Source organism: Orcinus orca, chromosome 8 (assembly GCF_937001465.1).
Source record: "Orcinus orca chromosome 8, mOrcOrc1.1, whole genome shotgun sequence".
In the NCBI taxonomy this organism is placed as follows: domain Eukaryota; kingdom Metazoa; phylum Chordata; class Mammalia; order Artiodactyla; family Delphinidae; genus Orcinus; species Orcinus orca.
In genome coordinates, this window is record NC_064566.1 from 75,695,800 (window position 1) to 75,719,669 (window position 23,870).

General features: G+C 35.8%; 1 protein-coding gene across 1 annotated transcript in view; it reads left to right on the forward strand.

Annotated features, from left to right (window-relative positions):
- Positions 1–23,870, forward strand: part of CNTN5 (contactin 5) — a 1,406,915-nt gene that overhangs the window by 1,304,642 nt on the left and 78,403 nt on the right. Inside the window, exon 17 of the mRNA XM_049713144.1 lies at positions 23–181. Within this exon, the coding sequence (XP_049569101.1) occupies positions 23–181 (159 nt within the window). The remainder of the gene's footprint in view (positions 1–22; positions 182–23,870) is intronic.

Consider the following 23,870-nt stretch of genomic DNA (forward strand, 5'->3'; position numbering starts at 1 on the left):
ATCCATTCCCTTTTGCTTATAGGTCCCCCAGGCCCACCAGGGATAGTGATCATTGAGGAAATCACTGAGAGCACAGCCACACTTTCCTGGAGTCCAGCTACTGACAACCACAGCCCAATCTCCTCATACAACTTGCAGGCTCGCAGCCCCTTCTCCCTGGGCTGGCAAACAGTAAAAACAGGTAAGAGGCTCTAAGGCAATGTCAGACACCACCAGAGCAGCTTCCTATGTCATGAGCTATATTTGCTAACAATCTTAGTAGGATTATTTTGGATTCTGGAAATTTTATTATTTATGACAATATTAATCATTGTTGCCTTCTTTTTATAAAGTCACTTTTCTTTCTTCTTTTCTCATTTCCCAAGGAAGGACCACATCATTTATCTTTGTTTATTGAAATAACCTTAGACTCACATAAAAGTTGCAAAAATAATACAAAGATTCCCTGTGGGCCCATCCCTCACCTTGCCCTAATGAAAATATTCTACATAACAATGGCACAATGATCAAATCAGGAAACTGACATTGATACAATGCTATAAACCACAGATCATATTCAAATTTCACCTTTTTTTACATGCAATATTTTTAGGGTATAGTTCCATAAAATTCTATGAAATTTTATTATATCTATTCAAATCGCTACCAAGACAGATACAGAACTGCTCCATTACTCCAGTTCCTTGGGCTACCCCTCTAGAGTCACACATCTGTTTTATTTATAAAAAGAAAATCTAACATAAAATCACATTATTTAAAACAATACAGCATTTTAATGCTTACTTCTAAGATGTTTGCCTTCCACTTGCATTATTTTAAAAATAATTTTCTTCCCTGAAGGTTTTCTCATCACGTTATAACTAAACTTCCCTTCCCTCTTCAAATGTGGGTGTCTGCAAGGATATGTGAAATTACACTCAGTTGATAGTTATCACCAATTTAGCATATTGGTGAAAAAGTGTACAGTATCTATAAAATGTAATCTTCAGAAGCAGTTGTCCATACTGAGCAGGGATTTGTGATTTTATTTTCTATCTAAATATAAAATGGATTTACCTGCATAGAAGTGAAATATAAAGTCAGTAAAATATCTGAGTGCAGTAACCATAAAACTCAATCTGAATGTTATAGGAGTAAAGTGGTCCATCTCATTGCTTAAATAAATTAAATTTGAGCAGAAAATTGTTTTTGGGTAAAAATTTGAAATTTAGGGGAAAGAAAGTGTATTCATCCACATGCGAAATACAATTTAGGTTTTTCTTTTTTTTCTTAATTTTATTTATATATTTATTTTACTTTGGTTGGGTTCAGTCTTTGTTGTTGCACAGGCTTTCACTAGTTGTGGGGAGCTGGGGCTTTTCTTTGTTCGGGTGCATGGGCTTCTCATTACGGTGGCTTCTCATTTTGGAGAGCATGGACTCTAGGCATATGGGCTCAGTAGTTGTGGCACACGGGATTAGTTGCTCCACGGCATGTGGGACCTTCCTGGTCCAGGGCTTGAACTTGTGTCCCCTGCACTGGCAGATGGATTCATTTTTCCTTTCTTTTTTTAAACATCTTTATTGGAGTATAATTGCCTTACAATAGTGTCTTAGTTTCTGCTTTATAACAAAGTGAATCAGCTATAAACATACATATATCCCCATATTTCCTCCCTCTTGCATCTCCTTCCCACCTTCCCTACCGCACCCATCTAGGTGGTCACAAAGCACCAAGCTGATCTCCCTGTGCTAGGCAGTGGCTTCCCACTAGCTATCCATTTTATATTTGGTAGTGTATACATGTCCATGCCACTCTCTCAATTCATCCCAACTTACCCTTCCCACTCCCTGTGTCCTCGAGTCCATTCTCCATGTCTGCATCTTTATTCCTGTCCTGCCCCTAGGCTCTTCAGAAACATTTTTTTTGATTGCATATATATGTGTTAGCATACAGTATTTGTTTTTCTCTTTCTGAATTACTTCACTCTGTATGACAGTCTCTGAGTCCATCCACCTCACCACAAATAATTAAATTTTGTTTCTTTTTATGGCTGAGTAATATTCCATTTTATATATGTGCCACATCTTCTTTATCCATTAATCTGTTGATGGACATTTAGATTGCTTCTATGTCCTGGCTATTGTAAATAGAGCTGCAATGAACATTGTGCTACATGACTCTATTTGAATTATGGCTTTCTCAGGGTATATACACTGTAGTGGGATTACTGGGTCATATGGTAGTTCTATTTTTAGTTTTTTAAGGAATCTCCATACTGTTCTCCATAGTGGCTGTATCAATTTACATTCCCACCAACAGTGCAAGAGGGTTCACTTTTCTCAATACCCTCTCCAGTGTTTATTGTTTGTAGATTTTATGAGGATGGCCATTCTGACTGGTGTGAGGTGATACCTCATTTTAGTTTTGATTTGCATTTCTCTAATGAATAGTGATATTGAGCATCCTTTCATCTGTTTCTTAGCAATCTGTATATCTTCTTTGGAGAAATGTCTATTTAGGTCTTCTGCCCATTTTTGGATTGGGATGTTTGATTTTTGATATTGAGCTGCTTGTAAATTTTAGAGATTAATCCTCTGTCAATTGCTTCACTTGCAAATATTTTCTCCCATTCTGAGGGTTGTCTTTTCATCTGGTTTATGGTTTCCTTTGCTGTGGAAAAGCTTTTAAGTTTCATTAGATCCCATTAGTTTATTTTTGTTTTTACTTCCATTTCTCTAGGTGGTAGGTCAAAAAAGATCTTGCTGTGATTTATGTCATAGAGTGTTCTGCCTATATTTTCCTCTAAGAGTTTTATAGTGTCTGACCTTACATTTAGGTCTTTAATCCATTTTGAGCTTATTTTTGTGTATGGTGTTAGGGAGTGTTCTAATTTCTTTCCTTTACATGTAGCTGTCCAGTTTTCCAAGCACCACTTAATGAAGAGGCTGTCTTTTCTCCATTATATATTTTTGCCTCCTTTATCAAAGATAACATGACCATATGTGCATGGGTTTATCTCTGGGCTTTCTGTCCTGTTCCGTTGATCTATATTTCTGTTTTTGTTCCACTACCATACTGTCTTGATTTCTGTAGCTTTGTAGTATAGTCTGAAGTCAGGGAGTCTGATTCCTCCAGTTCCATTTTTCTTTGTCAAGGTTGTTTTGGCTATTTAGAGTCTTTTGTGTTTCCATACACATTGTGAATTTTTTTGTTCTAGTTCTGTGAAAAATGCCAGTGGTAGTTTGATAGGGATTGCATTGAATCTGTAGTTTGCTTTGGGTAGTAGAGTCATTTTCACAATGTTGATTCTTCCAATCCAAGAACATGGTATATCTCTCCATCTATTTGTATCATCTTTAATTTCTTTCATCGGTGTCTTATAGTTTTCTGCACACAGATCTTTTGTCTCCTTAGGTAGGTTTATTCCTAGGTATTTTATTCTTTTCATTGCAATGGTAAATGGGAGCGTTTCCTCAAATTCACTTTCAGATTTTTCATCATTAGTGTAAAGGAATGTGAGAGATTTCTGTGCATTAATTTTGTATCCTGCTACTTTATCCAATTAATTGATTAGCTCTAGTAGTTTTCTGGTAGCATCTTTAGGATTCTCTATGTATAGTATCACGTCATCTGCAAAGAGTGACAGCTTTACTTCTTTTATCCAATTTGGATTCCTTAACGTTCTTTTTCTTCTCTGTTTGCTGTGGCTAAATCTTCCAAAACTATGTTGCATAACAGTGGTGAGAGTGGACAACCTTGTCTTGTTCCTGATCTTAGAGAAAATGGTTTCAGTTTTTCACCATTGCAAACGATGTTGGTTGTGGGTTTGTTATACATGGCCCTTATTATGTTGAGGTAAGTTCCCTCTATGCCTACTTTCTGGAGGGTTTATATCATAAATCGGTGTTGAATTTTGTCTAAAGCTTTTTCTGCATCTATTGAGATGATCATATGTTTTTTTCCCTTCAATTTGTTAGTATGGTTTATCACATTGATCGATTTGCATATATTGAAGAATTCTTGCATTCCTGGGATAAACCCCACTTCAGCATGCTGTATGTTCCTTTTAATGTTCTGTTGGGTTCTGTTTCCAATATTTTGTTGAGGATTTTCTCATCTATGTTCATCAGTGATATTGTCTTGTAGTTTTCTTTCTTTGTGACATCTTTGTCAGGTTTTGGTATCAGGGTGATGGTGACCTTGTAGAAAGAGTTTGAGAGTGTTCCTCCCTCTGCTATATTTTGAAAGAGTTTGAGAAGTATAGGTGTTAGTTATTCTCTAAATGTTTGATAGAATTTGCCTGTGAAGCCATCTGGTCCTGGGCTTTTGTGTTTGGAAGGTTTTTAATCACAGTCTCAATTTCAGTGCTTGTGATTGGTCTGTTTAGATTTTCTATTTCTTCCTGGTTCAGTCTTGGAAGGTTGTCCTTTTCTAAGAATTTGTCCATTTATTCCAGGTTGCCCATTTTCTTGGCATATACTTGCTTGTAATTATCTCTTATGATCCTTTGTATTTCTGCAGTGTCAGTTGTTACTTATTTTTCATTTCTAATACTGTTGATTTGAGTCTTCTCCCTTTTTTTCTTAATGAGTCAGTCTAATGGTTTATAAATTTTGTTTATCTTCTCAAAGAACCAGCTTTTACTCTTATAGATGTTTGCTATTGTTTTCTTCATTTCTTTCTCATTTATTTCTGATCTGTTCTTTATGATTTCTTTCCTACTGCTAACTTTGGGGATTTTTGTTCTTCTTTCTCTAGTTGCTTTAGGTGTAAAGTTAGGTTGTTTATTTGAGTTGTTTCTTGTGGTAGGATAGTATTGCTCTAAACTTCCCTCTTAGAACTGCTTTTGCTCTATCCCATAGGTTTTGGGTCATTGTGTTTTCTTTGTCCTTTTTTTCTAGGTATTTTTTTGATTTCCTCTTTGATTTCTTCAGTGATCTCTTGGTTATTTAGTAGTGTATTGTTTACCCTCCAAGTGTTTGTATTTTTTACAGATTTTTTCCTCTATTTGATATCTAGTCTCAAAGCGTTGTGGTCAGAAAAGTTAATTTATTTGATTTCAATATTCTTAAATTTACCAAAGCTTGATTTGTGACCCAAGATATGATCTATCCTGGAGAATGTTCCATTAGCACTTGAGACAAAAGTATAATCTGTTCATTTTGCATGGAATATGCTATAAATATCAATTAAGTCCATCTTGCTTAATGTATCATTTAAAACTTGTGTTTCCTTATATATTTTCATTTTGGATGATCTGTCCATTGGTGAAAGTGGGGTATTAAAGTCTGCTAGTATTATTGTGTTACTGTTGATTTCCCCTTTGAAGGCTGTTAGCATTAGCCTTATGTATTGAGGTGCTCCTATGTTGGGTGCATAAATATTTACAATTCTCATATCTTCTTCTTGGATTGATCCTGTCATCATTATGTAGTGTCCTTCTTTGCCCCTTGTAATAGTCTTTATTTTAAAGTATACTTTTTTCTGAGATGAGAATTGCTACTCCAGCTTTCTTTTGATTTCCATTTGCATGGAATGTCTTTTGCCATCCCCTCACCTTCAGTCTGTACATCTCCCTACGTCTGAAGTGGGTCTCTTGTAGACAGCATATATACAGGTCTTGTGTTTGTAATCATTCAGGCAGTGTATATCTTTTAGTTGGATCATTTAATCCATTTACCTTTAAGGTAGTTATTGATATGTAGTTCCTATTACCATTTTCTTAATTGATTTGGGTTTGTTATTGTAGGTCTTTTCTTTCTTTTGTGTTTCCTGCCTAGAGAAATTCCTTTAGCATTTGTTGTAAAGCTGGTTTGGTGGTCCTGAATGCTCTTAGCTTTTGCTTGTCTGTAAAAGTTTTAATTTCTCTGTCAAATCTGATTGAGATCCTTGCTGGTCCAGTAATCTTGGTTGTAGGTTTTTCCCTTTCACCACTGTAAATATGTCCTGCCATTCCCTTCTGCTTTGCAGAGTTTCTGCTGAAAGATCAGCTGTTAACCTTATGGGGATTTCCTTGTATGTTATTTGTTGATTTTCCCTTACTGCTTTTAATATTTTTTGTTTGTATTTAATTTTTGATAGTTTGATTAGTATGTGTCTTGGTGTGTTTCTCCTTGGATTTATCCTGTATGGGACTCTCTGCACTTCCTGAAATTGATTGACTGTTTCCTTTCCCATATTAGGGATGTTTTCAACTATAATCTCTTCAAATATTTTCTCAGTCCCTTTCTTTATCTCTTCTTCTTCTTGGACCCCTATACTTTTAATGTTGGTGTGTTTAATGTGGTCCCAGAGGTCTCTGAGACTGTCATCAATTCTTTTCATTCTTTTTTCTTTATTCTGCTCTGTGGTAGTTATTTCCAGTATTTTATCTTCCAGGTCACTTATCAGTTCTTCTGTCTCATTTATTCTGCTATTGATTCTTTCTAGAGAATATTTAATTTTATCTACTGTGTTGTTCATCATTGTTTCTTTGCTCTTTAGTTTTTCTAGATCTTTGTTAAACGTTTCTTGTGTTTCATCCATTCTGTTTCCAAGATTTTGAATCATCTTTACTATCATTACACTGAATTCTTTTACAGGCAGATTGCTTATTTCTGATACATTTGTTTGGTCTGATGAGTTTTTACCTTGCTCCTTCATCTGCCGTGTATTTCTCTTTCTTTTCATTTTGTTTAACTTACTGTGTTTGGGGGTCTTCTTTTTGCAGGCTCCATGTTCGTAGTTCCCATTGTTTTGGGGGTCTGCCCCTAGTGACTAAGGGTGGTTCATTGGGTTGGGTAGGCTTCCTGGTGGAGGGGACTAGTGCCTGTGTTCTGGTGGATGAGGCTGGTTCTTGTCTTTCTGGTGGGCAGAACTGTGTTTGGTAGTATGTTTTGGGGTGTCGGTGATCTTATTATTATTTTAGGCAGTCTCTCTGCTACTGGATGTTGTTGTGTTCCTGTCTTCCTAGTTTTCTGGCATAGGGTGTTCAGCACTGTAGCTTGCTGGTCATTGAGTGGAGCTGGGTCTTAGCATTGAGATGGGATCTGTGGGAGAGCTTTTGCCTTTTGATATTACATTGACCCCTGAGGTCTCTGGTGGACCAATGTCCTGAACTCAGCTCTCCCACCTCAGAGGCATAGGCTGGACACCCAGCCAGAGCACCAAGACCCCATCAGCCACATGGCTCAGAAGAAAAGGGAGAATAAAAAAGGAAAAAAGATAATAAAATAAAACAAATTTATTAAAATTAAAAAATATGTCATTAAATGTAAAAAAATAAAAAGTCATTAAAAAAGAAAGTAAGAAAGAAAGAAGAGAGCAACCAAACCAATAAACAAATTTATCAATGAAAACAAGTGATAAAAACTATACCAAAAAGGTACAAAAATAAAAAATAAACAGACAGAAAGAACCCTAGGACAAATGGTAAAAGCAATGATATACAGATAAACTCACACAAAGAAGCATACACATACACACTCACAGAAAGAGAAAAAGGAAAAAAAACAATTATATCTATATTGTAAAAAAAAAAGGAAGAGAGCAACCTAATCAATAAAAAAATCTACCAATGATAATAAACTCTAAATATGAAACGAAGATAAACATAAAACCAGAAACAAATTGGATTCAGAAAGCAAACCCCAAGTCTACAGTTGCTGTCAAAGTCCACTGCCTCAATTTTGGGATGATTCATTGTTTATTCAGGTATTCCAGAGATTCAGGATACATCAAGTTGATTGTGGAGATTTAATCTGCTGCTCCTGAGGTTGCTTGGAGAAATTTCCCTTTCTCTCCTTTGTTCGCACAGCTCTTGGGCTTCAGCTTTGGATTTGGGCCCGCTTCTGCATGTAGGTCACCTAAGCGCATCTCTTCTTCACTCTGACAGGATGGTGTTAAAGTAGCAGCTGATTAGGGGGCTCTAGCTCACTCAGGCCAGGGGGAGGGAGAGGTACGGAATGGAGGGTGAGTCTGTGGCAGCAGAGGCCAGCGTGATGTTGCAACAGCCTGAGCCATGTGTTCTCCTGGGGAAGTTGTCCCTGGATCACGGCACCCTGGCAGTGGTGGACTGCACAGGCTCCTGGGAGGAGAGGTTGGATAGTGACCTGTGCTTGCACACAGGCTTCTTGGTGGTTGCAGCAGAAGCTTTATCATTTCATGCCCATCTCTGGTGTCCTCACTGACAGCTGTGCCTCATGTCCATCTCTGGAGCTCGTTTATGCAGTGTTCCATACCCCCTCTCCTTGCGCACTCTTTTGGGAAGTCTGAGGTCTTCTGGCAGGTGTATTCTTAACCACTGTGCCACCAGGGAAGTCCCACAATTCAGGTTTTTCTTGTTATTAGGTTCCTATATTAATTCATAGAATTCAGTATGATTATCTTTATAGTGTACTATACATGCGTATATATTTATCTTGTAAGATATGTAATTGTGAGTATTAGACTCATTACTGGCTCCATTTTAACCCTATAATAATATGCAGAGTCAAGAAATCGGGGGAATGTCTATGTTCAGTAGATAATTCTGGAAAGGACACAAATTCAGACCACATGAACAGGTTTATACAAGAATTCTTATAACCTCCATTTATAAGATGCTCCTACATCATCCTTAGTGTGAGAGCCCAAACCCTTTGCTATGCTGAGAGGAAATGGATTCACCTTCAGATCTCATGTTGTGCGCTCAGGAAACTCATTCTCCTGCTTGTGGCTATGTTCCCTGCCCAGTCTTGCCACATTGCCTACAATACTTACTTCTTGGGAAGTTTCACTTGTGGGTACCTTGCAATACATATATATGTTTCCTTGCTCATCCATACCCATGTTCTTGTGTTTCTTACCTTAACACATGGTACGGCAATCCAGGACATCTAATCTTCCATATTTTCCTAGTTACTCTTATTTCTTGATTTCTTACATACCTTGACTCACCTGTTTCTACGTTTTGTTGTTTGATAGATTAATAGATAATGATAGATAGATAGATATGTGTATCTATATCTATATATCTTGTACATATATATGCATATATACATATATAAACTAAAATATTTTGGCATAAGCTAGGGAAAGACAAAAGCGAGGTGTGTGTGTGTGTTGGTGTTTGTGTGTGTTGTATGTATAGAGGGCTTAATTGTTTGGATTACATGCTATTTTAGGTATTTGTTTATTTATTTAGAAGTCCATGATATAAGGTTGCATTCTTATTTTTCTAATTTAATTTGAATGTTGTAAATATTTTTGAGTAGAGAGTTCTTTTTAAATTCAGTTCAGCAAGTACTTATAAAAAAAATCTATGGTTGTACTGTATTTATAAGTAAATATATTTTTTTCAGAAATATATCTCTATAAATGATCAATTTTATTTGCCCTTGAGAGTAATAGTTCTCTAGCAAGGAGTTCCTCACCTAAGTTAGTCACACCTTTCTCTAAAACTCAGCATCTCTTGAAGCTACTGGTAGAGGCATTGCCATCCTCCAGGCCAGCCAAAGAGCAGTCCTCACCTTTTGCATGTTCTAAAGGAGATGTTTCAAATGTTTCCTGGGTTTTGCCCCTAGCTCACACTGACCATAATTTTTTTCATGCCTGTGATAGGGAAAGAAGTCCTTCTGGATGCAAATCATCTCCACTGGGCAGTAGGTCTTTTGTTTTCATAGTTACTATCTCACCTAAATCAATTTCAGTAGAGATATGCTCTAATGTAGAAACATATGATAGAAAAAAAAATTTAGTTCTGCAGTTTGAACTCTCTGATGAAGTTAATGCAACACATAAGCTAGCATTTAAAAAGCTATTAAAATTCCTTTATATGCCAACATGAATACAAAGAATAATGAGTTCCTCATTTTTGACAAATGAAGTAATGAATCGCACATGGGCCTTCTAGCCGAGGACATCTGGAATTAACTTATCAATGCCACCCACCCAAAAATAAGACTTAAAACAGGTGACTGTGAATGGGGCTGTTTATTCATTATGAAAGTATGAAAACAATCATAAGAAATAGATGATTTCACTTGCAAACCCCCTTTTCTGTTCAAACTACTTGTTTTTGATTTGAACACTTGCTTTCCTATTTGTATTACTGAGCAGTATTAGCTGACTTAGTTTTTTTGACTATGTCTGATTAAGAATACCAAATCACCTATAATCAAAGAATTGATTGGCCTTTATTTACTTAATTCAAGTATGTTTCTTAACTATTCTTCAATCAGTAGATATGTCTCCTCTTTGTGGATAGTTTCCATGGACTGATTGGTGGTTAAATTTATCAACTAAATAGGTTTATTGTTTTAATATAATTTAATTTAATTTAATTTAATTTTTGGATACAATTTTTTAACAGGAAAAGCATTTTAACAAGTTTATCTCCTGGAATCAATATGCAGTCCTCCACTAAAGTTGCTGTGTGTTCTCTCTGAAGCAGAATAATTTCTTTGAAACCAACTTGTCTCCAGAGTTCTAGAAAGATTAATTTTATAGAAAGATACATGCAAGTCTTTAAAAACGCATCCTTTGATATACATTCTCCATTATCTTTAATCTCCACAATATTGCATTTGAAATAAAAATCCTAATTTTATAAAAATATTTCTATTCTAGTTCATATTGTATGTTATTTCATCTCAAATATTAATACCTTCAACTCTTTTTTTTTTTTGCAATTTTTTAATAGTCCTTACAAGTAGCAATGAATTCAGAATTCTAAACTTTCTTTTATCATTTTCAAAGAGAAATTAGAATTAAGGATGATGGAGAGGATATGGAATAGGGGTGGGAGTCTTTAGGTTTTGTTAACATCTTTATTGGAGTATAATTGCTTTACAGTGGTGTGTAAGACTCTGCTTCATAACAAATTGAATCAGCTATACATATACATATATCACCATATCTCCTCCATCTTGAGTCTCCCTCCCGCCCTCCCTATCCCACCCCTCTAAGTGGTCACAAAACACCGAGCTGATCTCCCTGTGATATGCAGATGCTCCCCACTACCTATCTATTTTATATTTGGTAGTGTATATATGTCAATGCCACATTCTCACTTTGTCCCAGCTTATACTTCCCATACCCTGTGTCTTCAAGTCCATTCTCAATGTCTGCATTTTCATTCCTGTCCTGCCCTTACATTCTTCAGAACTTTTTCTTTTTTTAGATTCCATATATATGTGTTACCATACAGTATTTGTTTTTCACTTTCTGAATTATTTCACTCTGTGTGACAGTCTCTAGGTCCATCCACCTACTACAGAAACTCAGTTTGTTACTTTTTATGGCTGAGTAATATTCCATTTATATATATGCCATGTCTTCTTTATCCATTCATCAGTTGATTGACACTTAGGTTGTTTCCATGCCCTGGCTATTGTAAATAGAGCTGCAATGAACATTGTGGTACATGACTCTTTTTGAATTATGGTTTTCTCAGGGTATATGCCCATTAGTGAGATTGCTGGGCCATATGGTAGTTCTATTTTTACTTTTTTAAGGAATCTCCATACTGTTCTCCATAGTGGCTGTATCAATTTACATTCCCACTAACAGTGCAAGAGGGTCCCGTTTTCTCCACACCCTCTCCAGCATTTATTTTTTGTAGATTTTTTTGATGATGACCATTCTGAATGGTGTGAGGTGACACCTCATGGTAGTTTTGATTTGCATTTCTGTAATGAATAGTGATATTGAGCATCTTTTCATGTGTTTGTTGGCAATCTGTATATCTTCTTTGGAGAAATGTCTATTTAGGTCTTCAGCCCATTGTGGATTGGTTTGCTTGAATTTTTGTATTGAGCTGCTTGAGCTGCTTGTAAATTTTGGAGATTAATCCTTTGTCAGTTGCTTCATTTGCAAATATTTTCTCCCATTCTGAGGGCTGTCTTTTCGTCTTGTTTATGGATTCCTTTGCTGCAGAAAAGCTTTCAAGTTTCATTAGGTCCGATTTGTTTATTTTTGGTTTTATTTCCATTTCTCTTGGAGGTGGGTCAAAGAAGTTCTTGCTGTGATTTATGTCATAGAGTCTTCTACCTATGTTTTCCTCTAAGAGTTTTATAGTGTCTGGCCTTACATTTACGTCTTTAATCCATTTTGAGTTTATTTTTGTGTATGGGGTTAGGGAATGTTCTAATTTCATTCTTTTACACGTAGCTGTCCAGTTATCCCAGCACCAATTATTGAAAAGGCTGTCCTTTCTCCATTGTATATCCTTGCCTCCTTTGTCATAGATTAGTTGACCATATGTGCGTGGGTTTATCTCTGGGCTTTCTATCCTGCTCCATTGATCTATGTTTCTGTTTTTGTGCAAGTACCATACTGCCTTTATTACTGTAGTTTTATAGTATAGTCTGAAGTCAGGGAGCCTGATTCCTCCAGCTCCATTTTTCTTTCTCAAGATGAATTTGGTTATTCGGGGTCTTTTCTGTTTCCATACACATTGTGTAATTTTTTGTTCTAGTTCTGTGAAAAATGCCATTGGTAGTTGTACAGGGATTGAATTGAATCTGTATATTGCTTTGGGTAGTATAGTCTTTTTCACATTGTTGATTCTACCAATCCCAGGACATGGTATATCTCTCCATCTGTATGTATCCTCTTCAATTTCTTCCAACAGTGTCTTATAGTTTTCTGCATACAAGTCTTTTGCCTTCTTAGGTGGGTTTATTCCTAGGTATTTTATTCTTTTTTGCTGCAATAGTAAATGGGAATGTTTGCTTAATTTCTCTTTCAGATTTTTCATCATTAGTGTATAGGAATGCAAGAGATTTCAGTGCATTAATTTTGTATCCTGCTACTTTACCAAATTCATTGACTAGCTCTAGTAGTTTCCTGGTAGCATCTTCAGGAATCTCTATGTATAGTACGATGTTTTCTGCAAACAGTGACAGCTTTACTTCTTCTTTTCCAATTTGGATTCCTTTAATTTCTTTTTCTTCTCTGATTGCTGTAGCTAAAACTGCAAAATCTATGTTGAATAATAGTGGAAAGAGTGGGCAACCTTGTCTTGTTCCTGATCTTAGAGGAAATGGTTTCAGTTTTTCACCATTGAGAATGATGTTGGCTGTGGGTTTGTCATATATGGCCCTTATTATGTTGAGGTAAGTTCCTCTATGCCTACTTTCTGGAGGGTTTATATCATAAATCAGTGTTGAATTTTGCCCAAAGCTTTTTCTGCTTCTATTGAGATGATCATATGGTTTTTCTCCTTCAAATTGTTAATATGGTGTATCACATTGATTGATTTGCGTATATTGAAGAATCCTTGCATGCCTGGGATAAACCCCATTTGATCATGGTGTATAACCCTTTTAATGTGCTCTTGGATTCTGTTTGCTAGTATTTTGTTGAGAATTTTTGGATCTATGTTCATCAGTGATATTGGCCTGTAGTTTTCTTTCTTTGTGACATCTTTGTCTGGTTTTGGTATCAGGGTGATGGTTGCCACATAGAATGAGTTTGGGAGTCTTCCTCCCTCTGATGTATTTTGGAAGAGTTTGAGAATGATAGGTGTTAGCTCTTCTCTAAATGTTTGATAGAATTCTCCTGTGAAGCCGTCTGGTCCTGGGCTTTTGTTTGTTGGAAGATTTTTAATCACAGTCCCAATTTCAGTGCTTTTGATTGGTCTGTTTATATTTTCTATTTCTTCCTGGTTCAGACTTGGAAGGTTGTACTTTTCTAAAAATTTGTCCATTTCTTCTATGTGGTCCATTTTATTGGCATATTGTTGCTTGTAGTAATCTCTCATGCTCCTTTGTATTTCTGCAATGTCAGTTGTTACTTCTTTTTCATTTCTAATTCTATTGATTTGTCTTCTCCCTTTTTTTTTTTTTTGATGATTCTGGATAATGGTTATCAATTTCTTTTTATCTTCTCTAAGAACCAGCTTTTAGTTTTACTGGTCTTTGCTATTGTTTCCTTCATTTCTTTTTCATTTACTTCTGATCTGATCTTTATGATTTCTTTCCTTTTGCTAACTTTGAGGTTTTTTTTTTGTTCCTTTCTCTATTTGCTTTAGGTGTAAAGTTAGGTTGTTTATTTGAGATGTTTCTTGGTTCTTGAGGTAGGATTGTATTGCTCTACACTTTCCTCTTAGAACTGCTTTTGTTGCATCCCATATTTTTTGAGTCATTGTGTTTTCCTTGTCATTTGTTTCTAGGTATTTTTTTATTTCCTCCTTGATTTCTTCAGTGATCTCTTGGTTATTTAGTAGTGTATTGTTTAGCCTCCTTGTGTTTGTATTTTTTACAGATATTTTCCTGTAAATGACATCTAGTCTCATAGAGTGTGGTCAGAAATGATACTTGATATGATTTCAATTTTCTTATACTTGCCAAGGCTTGACTTGTGACCCAAGATATGATGTATCCTGGAGAATGTTTCATGAGCACTTGGGAAGAATGTGTATTCTGTTGTTTTTGGATGGAATGTCCTATAAATATCAATTAAGTCCATCTTGTTTAATGTATCATTTAAAGCTTGTGTTTCCTTAATTATTTTCATTCTGGATGATCTTTCCACTGGTGAAAGTGGTATGTTAAAGTCTACTTTGTGTCCTGTACTATGATTTCCCCTTTTATGGCTGTTAACATTTGCCTTATGTATTGAGGTGCTGCTATGTTGGGTGCATAAATATTTACAATTGTTATGTCTTCTTGGATTGATCCCTTGATCTTTATATAGTGTCCTTCTTTGTCTTTTGTAATAGTCTTTATTTTTAAGTTTATTTTCTCTCATATTAAAATTGCTACTCTAGCTTTTTTTGATTTCCCTTTACATGGAATGTCTTTTGCCATCCCCTCACTTTCAGTCAGTATGTGCCCCTAGGTCTGAAGTGGTTCTCTTGTATACAGAATATATACTGGTCTTGTGTTTTTATCTGTTCAGGCAGTCTGTATCTTTTGTTGGAGCATTTAATTCATTTACATTTAAGGTAGTTATCGATATGTATGTTACTATTACCATTTACTTAATTGATTTGTGTTTGTTATTGTAGGTCTTTTCCTTCTCTTGTGTTTCCTGTCTAGAGAAGTTCCTTTAGCATTTGTTGTAAAACTGGTTTGGTGGTGCTGAATTCTCTTAGCTTTTGTTTGTCTGCAAAGATTTTAATTTCTCCCTCAAATCTAAATGAGATCCTTGCTGGGTAGAGTAATCTTGGCTGTAGGTTTATTCCCTTTCACCACTGTAAATATGTCCTGCCATTCCCTTCTGCTTTGCATAGTTTCTGCTGAAAGACCAGCTGTTAAACTTATGGGGATTCTGTTGTATATTATTTGTTGTTTTTCCCTTGCTACTTTTAATATTTTTTCTTTGAATTTAATTTTTGATAGTTTGTTTAATATGTGTCTTGACATTTTTCTCTTTGCATTTATCCTGTATGGGACTCTCTGCACTCCCTGGACTTGACTGACTATTTCCTTTCCCATACTAAGGAAGTTTTCAACTATAATCTCTTCAAATATGTTCTCAGCCTCTTTTTTTTTTTCCTCTTCTTCTTCTGGGACCCCTATAATTCGAATGTTCTTGCTTTTAATGTGTCCCAGAGGTCTCTGAGAATGTCCTCAATTGTTTTCATTATTTTTTTCTTTATTATACTCTGTAGTAGTAATTTCCTGTATTTTATCTTCCAGGTCACTTATCCGTTTCTTCTGCCTCAGTTATTCTGCTACTGATACCTTCTAGAAAAATTTTAATTTCATTTTTTTGTTGTTGTTCATCATTGTTTGTTTGCTCTTTCATTCTTCTAGGTCCTTGTTAAACATTTTTGTGTTTTCTCCATTCTATTTCCAAGATTTTGGATCATCTTTACTATCATTACTCTGAATTCTTTTTCAGGTAGATTGCCCATTTCCTCTTCATTTGTTTGGTCTGGTGGGTTTTTACCTTGCTCCTTCATCTGCTGTGTGTTTCTCTGTCTTCTCATTTTTCTTAACTTACTGTGTTTGGGGTCTACTTTTCACAGGAAGTAGCTTCGTATTTTGTGTTGTTTTAGGTGTCTGTCCCTAGTGACTAAGGTTGCTTCAGTGGGTTGTGTAGGCCTCCTGGTGTAGGGAACTGGTGCCTGTTTTCTGGTGGGTGGCACTGCATCTTGTCTTTCTGGTGTGCAGGACCACTTCCAGTGGTGTGTTTTGGGGTGTCTGTGACCTTATGATTTTTGGCAGCCTCTCTGCTAATGGGTGGGGTTGTGTTCCTGTCTTGCTAATTGTTTGGCATAGGCTGTCCAACACTGTAGCTTGCTGGTCGTTGAGTGGAGCTGAGTCTTAGCTCTGTGACAGAGATCTCTGGGAGAGCTTTCACCATTTGATATCACATGGAGCCAGGAGGTCTCTGGTGGGCCAACATTCTGAACTCAGCTGTCCCTCATCAGAGGCCTGACACCCAGCTGGAGCACCAAGACTGTCAGCCACATGGTTTCAAAGGAAAGGGAGATTAAAATAAAAAATAAATAAATAAATAAAATAAAGTTATTAAAATAATTTTTTTAAAATTATTAAAAATTAAAAAGTAATTTAAAAAGAATGAAAGAAGAGAGCAACCAAACCAAAAAACTAGTCCACCAGTGATAACAAGTGCTAAAAACCATACTTAAAAAAAAGTAAAAAGGACAGAGAGAACCCTATGAAAAATTGTAAAACATAGTTATACATACACAATCACACAAAGAAGCATACACATACACACTCGCAAAAATAGAAAAAAATATATATCTCAAGTCTGCAGTTGCTCCCAAATTTCACCGCCTCAATTTTGGGATGATTTGCTGTCTATTCAGGTATTCCAGAGATACAGGGTACATCACGTTGATTGTGGAGACTTAATCCGCTGCTCCTGAGGCTTTTGGGAAGTCTGAGGTTTTCTGCCAACATTCAGTAGGTGTTCTGTAGGAGTTGTTCCACATGTAGATGTATTTCTGTTGTATTTGTGGGAAGAAAGGTGATCTCCACATCTTACTCCTCTGCCATCTTGAATGTCTCCCCCTAGGTAAGAGTCTTTAAAACCTATAGTTATGGCTAGGAGAATATAAATATATGTAGCTTTGGGAGGAAGGATAGTTATAAATTTTATACTAGTTTTGTTTTTTAGCATTGCATCAGAAATAATTACATCAAGATTAAAACAGAAATTAACTGTTGGTCACACCTGGCAATTTGAACTCCCCTTTCATTCATTCAACAATAATGTAACAAGAAACCTTCAGACAGTGATCTAGGCACTTAGGATGTATGAGGGAACAAAACAAAACAAAATATTCATGCTCTTGTGTAGACGGTATTCACATGGGTGAGGACAAACAATAAACAGAGAACATAATAAACATGTAAGTTAAACAGTATCTTGGAAGTTAATGAATGAAACAAATAAAGAAATATTATATTGTAAGGAAGATCAGAAGTACTGTGGAAGAGGTAGTATATTAGTCTGCTTGGGCTGTCATAACCAAATGCCATCACCTAGGTGGCTAAAACAACAAAATATTATTTTCTAACAGTTCTGGTGACTGAGCATGTAGGTGTCAGCCAGTTCCTTTTGATTTCTGCTGAGAATGCTCCCCCTGGCTTGCAGATAGTAGCCCTCTCACTGCGTACTCACATAGCAGACAGACAGGAAGCAAGTTTTCCAGCGTCTCTTCTTATAAAGACACTATTCTTATCAAATCATTGCCCCACCCTTATGACTTCATTTAACCTTAATTACTTCCTATTTTCAACATAGCTTAATATATTAAAGATAACACAGTATCAATTCCCCAATGTCTCTTCATTTCTCTCAGGATGAAAGCCCGAATCCTTTATGACTTTGTTCCTCCAATCCTTCTACAAACTCATTTTCTACCATTCTCACTCTGCTCCTGACTCACTGGTCTTCTAATGTCCTGCCTATAATGCATCTAATACCTTTGTACTAGTTACTCCTTTTACATGGGATGCTTTCCTCCAAATACTGGCATAGCTAAATCCAAACTTCATTCAAAAGTTCACTCAAATGCACCTTCTTAATGAGGCTCATACTGACCACACTATTTAAAATTTCAAGAGATGTGTGGTGAAGATAGCTGAGTAGAAAGATCCTTAACTCACCACTTCCCATGGGCACACCAAAACTACAGCTATTTACAGAATGACTACCTATGAGAATGACCCTAAGACTAGGAGAAAACATTATTCTGCAACTGAAGATATAAAGAAGAAACCATAAAAGAGATGGGGAGGAGGGACAGAGACACTGTGTAGTTGAGACCCACACCACCAGGTATGTGACCCACAAATGGGAGGATAATCACAGTCTCAGAGGTTCTCCCCAAGGAGCAAGGATTCCAAGCCCTACATTGGGCTCCCCACCCTGGGCATCCTGCACCAGGAAGAAGAGTCTCTAGAACTTCTGTCTTTGAAGGCTAGTGGGGCTTGCATTCAGGAGAATTGGAGGGCTGTAGGAAATAGGGACTCCACTAGTAAAAGGCATACACAAAATCTCACACATTTCAAGTCCCAGTGTAGGGGCCATAATTTTAAAGGTATCTGGGTCAGCCCACTTGCTGATCTTGGAGAGCCTCCTAGAAAAGCAGGAGGCAATGGAGCTCCCCTTGGGGATAGAGACACTGGTGACAGCCATTTGGGGGAGCTCATTCTACCACAAGCACACTGATGTTGTCAAGTGCCATTTTGGAGTCCTCTGTCTAACCTATTATTGCTGAGGGCCTACCTGCCCACCAGCAGGCTGACACCAGCTCAGGGCCCACACAGGCTGAGCAGCCAACCATTTCAAAACTTGGCCCTGTCCTTAGCAGGCCAGCAGCCATGAGGCAGCACCTGAGAGTCAAACAGAATGGAGGCCAGTCTAGCCCACTAGAGCACCCACAGTAGTCAGCCTCATTACAATAGATGGGTCCATGCAACCCAAATAGGGGAGACCCCTAGAGTATATAGCTCCAGTGACTAGAAGGGAGTGTGCTGTTGGACGTCTATTAGATGTCTCCTACATGAGGCTACTTCTCAATGATGGGGAAGTATAACTGACTCATCCAACACATAGAAATAAGCAAAGAATTAGGCAAGATGAGGAGACAGAGGAATATGATAAAAAGGAAAAAGAAAAAAATCTCATAATACCTCAGAAAAAGAACTAAACAAAGTGGAGATAAGCAATCTACCTGGTAAGAAATTCAAGATAATGTTCATAAAGATGCTCACTACACTCAGGAGAACATAGATGAATGTGGTGATAATTTTAACAAAGAGTTAGAAAATATAAAGAGGATCCAAACAGAGCTGAAAAATACAATATCTGAAATAAATACACTAGAAGAAATCAATACTATATTATATAATACAGAGGAACAGATCAAACTGAAGACACAGTAGTGAAAATCACCCAAGTTGAAAAAAGAAAAAAAATTTTTTTAAAAAAATAGGACATGGGCTTCCCTGGTGGCACAGTGGTTGAGAGTCCACGTGCCGATGAAGGGGACACAGGTTTGTGCCCTGGTCCAGGAAGATCCCACATGCCGTGGAGTGGCTGGGCCCATGAGCCATGGTCACTGAGCCTGCACGTCTGGAGCCTGTGCTCCACAATGGAAGAGGCCACAGCAGTGAGAAGCCCGCATACTGCAAAAAAAAAAAAAGGACAGTTTAAGAGACCACTGGGACAACATCTAATGTAATAGCATTCATGTTATAGAGGTCCCAGAAGAAGGGTCAGAGAAATCATTTGAAGAAATAATAGCTGAAAACTTCCCTAACCTCATAATGGAAACAAACATCAGGTTCCTGGAAGCACTCAGTGTCCCAAACAAGATCAACCCATAGAAGCCCACACCAAGACATACCATAATTAAATGTCAACATCAAAGATAAAAGGATATTTTTTAAAATCAGCAAGAGAAAAACAAGTTACAAGAGAACTTCCATAGAAAAATCAGCTGAATTTTTAGCATAAACATTGCAGGCCAGAAGGAAGTGGCATGATATATTCAAAGTGATGAAAGGAAAAAACCTACAAACAAGAATACTCTACCCAGAAAAGCTATCACTCAGATGTGAAGAGATTTACAGACAAGCAAAGGCAAACAAACATACAATAAAGTGAAACATACAATAAAAGTGATAGATCAACCATTTATAAAGCTAGTAGGAAGGTTAAAGACAAAAGTAGTAAAAGCATCTATATCCACAACAAGTTGTTAAGGGATACACAAAGCAAAAGGTGTAAAATGATGTGAAAAATACTAAACTTTGGCGGGAGTAAAAATGCAGGCTTATTAGAATGCATTCAAATTTAAGAGATCATCAACTTAAATAATTATATATATATATAGTTATATAGTTATATAGTTATATATGAACCTCATGGTAACCACAAACCAAAAATTTACAAGAGATATGAGATACACACAAAAGAGGGACAGGAATTCAAACATAAAACTAAAGATAGTCATCAAACCACAAGGGAAGAGAGCAAAAGGAGAAGTGAACAAAAATGAACTGTGGAAACTACCACAAAGCAGTTAACAAAATAACAATAAGTACATACTTATCAATAATTACTTTAAATTTAAATAGACTAAATGCTCCAATCAAAAGAAATACAGTGGCTGAATGGATGAAAAAAAAGAGCCATATATGCAATGACAAGAGACTCACATCAATTCTAAGGAAACAAATTGGAAGTGAGGGGCTGGAAAAAGATATTCCATGCAAATTGAAACAAAGAGAAAGCTGTAGTAGCAATATTTATATTAGACAATATAGACTTTAAAACAAAAGCTGTAACAAGAGACAAAGAAAGATATTACATAAAGCTAAAGAGATCAATCCAAAAAGAAAATATAACAATTGTAAATATATATGCACCCAACCTAGGAACACATATACATAAAGCATATATTAACAAACATAAAGAAAAAATTGGCAGTAACACAATAATAGTGGAGAATTTAAGATCTTGCTTACCTCAATGAACAGATCATCCAGGCAGAAAAACCAATAAGGAAACACTGCCCTTAAATGACACATTAGACCAGATAGATTAACAGATATCTACAGAATATTCCATCCAAAAACAGCAGAATACACATTCTTCTCAAGTGCACATGAAATATTCTCCAGGATAGACCACATGCTAGACCACAAAACAAGTCTCAGTAAATTCATGAAGAATGAAACCATACTGAGCACTTATCCAAATGCAATGATTAAAGACTAGAAATCAACTACAAGGAAAAAAAACTACAAAAAACACAAACACATGGAGGCTAAACAATATACTACTAAACAACCAATGGTGGGGGATTTCTCTGGTGGTCCAGTGGTTAAAACTCTGTGCTTCCACAGCAGGGGGTATGGGTTCAATCCCTGGTTGGGGAACTAAGATCCTGCAGGCTGCACAGCCTAAATAAATAAATAAATAAAATAAATTTAAAAAAATAAAGAAAGCATTGTTCTGCTAAGGTATATTATTTGGAAAAAAGAATAATAACTAACATTAAGAAATGAAAGACTCCTTATAAAAAAAATCAATGGGTCACTGAAGAAATCAAAGAGGAAATCAAAAAAATTCCTGGTGACATATGAAAATTAAAACAACATCTTAACATCTATGGGATGCTGCAAAAGCAGTTCTAAAGTTTTAGAAATACAAGTCTACCTCAGGAAACCAGAAAAATCTCAAGGAAACAGCCTACCCTTACCCCTAAAGGAAGTAGTAAAGGAACAAATAAAACCCAAAGTTAGTGGAAGATATGAAATAATAAATTTCAGAGCAGAAATAAGTGAAATAGAGACTAAATAAAACAATAGGAAACAAAAACCAATAAAACTAGGAGCTGTTTCTTTGAAAGTATAAACAAAATTGATAAACCTTTAGTCAGACTCATCAAGAAAAAGAGAGCCCATATCAATAAAATCAAGAATGAAAGAGAAGTTACAACAGTTACATAAATAATAATAATAATAATCTCTTATAAAGGATCATAAGAGATTACTATGAAAAATTATTTGCCAATAAATTGACAATCTAGAAGAAATAGATAAATTTCTAGAAACTTATAATCTCCCAAGACTGAATCAGAAAGAAATGGAAAATAAAACAGATCAGTTACTAGTATTGAAAATGAATCAGTAATAAAAAAAATAAAAGCCAACAAAAAGAAGTACAGGACCAGATGACTTCAAAGGGTATTTCTACTAAACATTTAAAGAAGAGTTAGTACCTATTCTTCTCAAACTATCCAAAAAAATTAAAGAGGAAGGAACATTTCTAAACTCTTTCTATGAGGCCAACATCACCCTGATAACAAAACTAGATAAAGACAACACAAAAAATAAAAATATATGCCAATATCACTGATGAACATGGATTCAAAAATCCTCAACAAAATGTTAACAAACTAAATTCAACAATGCATAAAAAAGATCATACAGCAAGGTTAAGTGGGATTTATACCAGGAATGCAAAGATGATTCAATATTCCTAAATCAATCAGTGTGATATACCACATTAAATAATTGAAGAATAAAAATCATATACATATCAAAGTAGATACAGAAAAGCTTTTGAAAAAAATCAACATCCATTTATGATAAAAATTCTCAACAAAGTGGGTATAGAGGAAATATGCTTCAACATAGTAAAGGTCATAAATGACAAGCCCATAACTAACATCATATTGAATGGTGAAAAGCTGAAAGCATTTCCTCTAAGATCAGGAACAAAACAAGTATGCCCACTTTTACTACCTTTATGGAAGTCCTAGCCATAACAATCAGACAAGAAAACATAAATAGAAGGAATCCAAATTGGAAAGGAGAAGTAAAACTCACTGTTTTCAGATGAAATAATACTATACATAGAAAATGATATAATGAAAGAATTAATATTGTTAAAATGACCAAACCATCTAAGGCAATCTAAAGATTCAATGCAATTTCTATCAAAATACCAATGGCAATTTTCACAGAACTAGAACAAATAATTCTAAAATTTGTATGGAAACACAAAACACCCCAAATAGCCAAAAAAATCAAGAAAGAAAGAAAAAGCTGGAGGTATCATTCTCCCTCATTTCAAACTGTACTACAAAGCTACAGTAATCAAAATAGTATGGGAAATGAGAGCCCAGAAATAAACCCACACACATATGGTTAATTAATCTATGGCAAATGATGCAAGAATATAAAATGAGGAGAAGAAAGCCTTTTCAGTAAATAATGCTGGGAAAACTGGATAGCTACATGCAAAAGAATCAGATTGGACTACGTTCTCACACCATATACAAAAATAACTCAAAATGGATTAAAGACTTAAATGTAAGACCTGAAACCATAAAATTCCTAGAAGAAAACATAGTACACTGTTCGACATCAGTCTTAATATTTATTTTGGATCTGTCTCCTCAGACGAGGGCACTAAAAGCAAAAATCAACAAATGGGACTACATCAAACTAAAAATTTTTAGCATAACAAAGGAAACTATCAACAAAACAAAAAGGTAGACTACTGAAATATTTGAAGATATTTGCAAATCATACATCTAATAAGGGGTTAATATCCAAAATATACAAAGAACTCATACAACTCAACATCAAATAAAAAAATCAAACAACCTGATTAAAAAATTGGCAGATGACCTAAATAGACATTTTTCCAAAGAAAACATAGAGATGGCCAACAGACACATGAAAAGGCACTCAACATCACTAAGCATCAGACAAATGCAAGTCAAAACTACAATGAGATATTACCTCACACCTGTGAAAATGGTTCTTAGCAAAAAAGCAACAAATAACAAATGTTGGTGAGCATATGGAGAAAAGGAAACTCCTGTGCATTCTTAGTAGGAATGTAAGTTGGTATATCCACTATGGAAAACAGTAATAGCTTCCTCAAAAAAATTAAAAATAAGATTACTAAAATCTGGT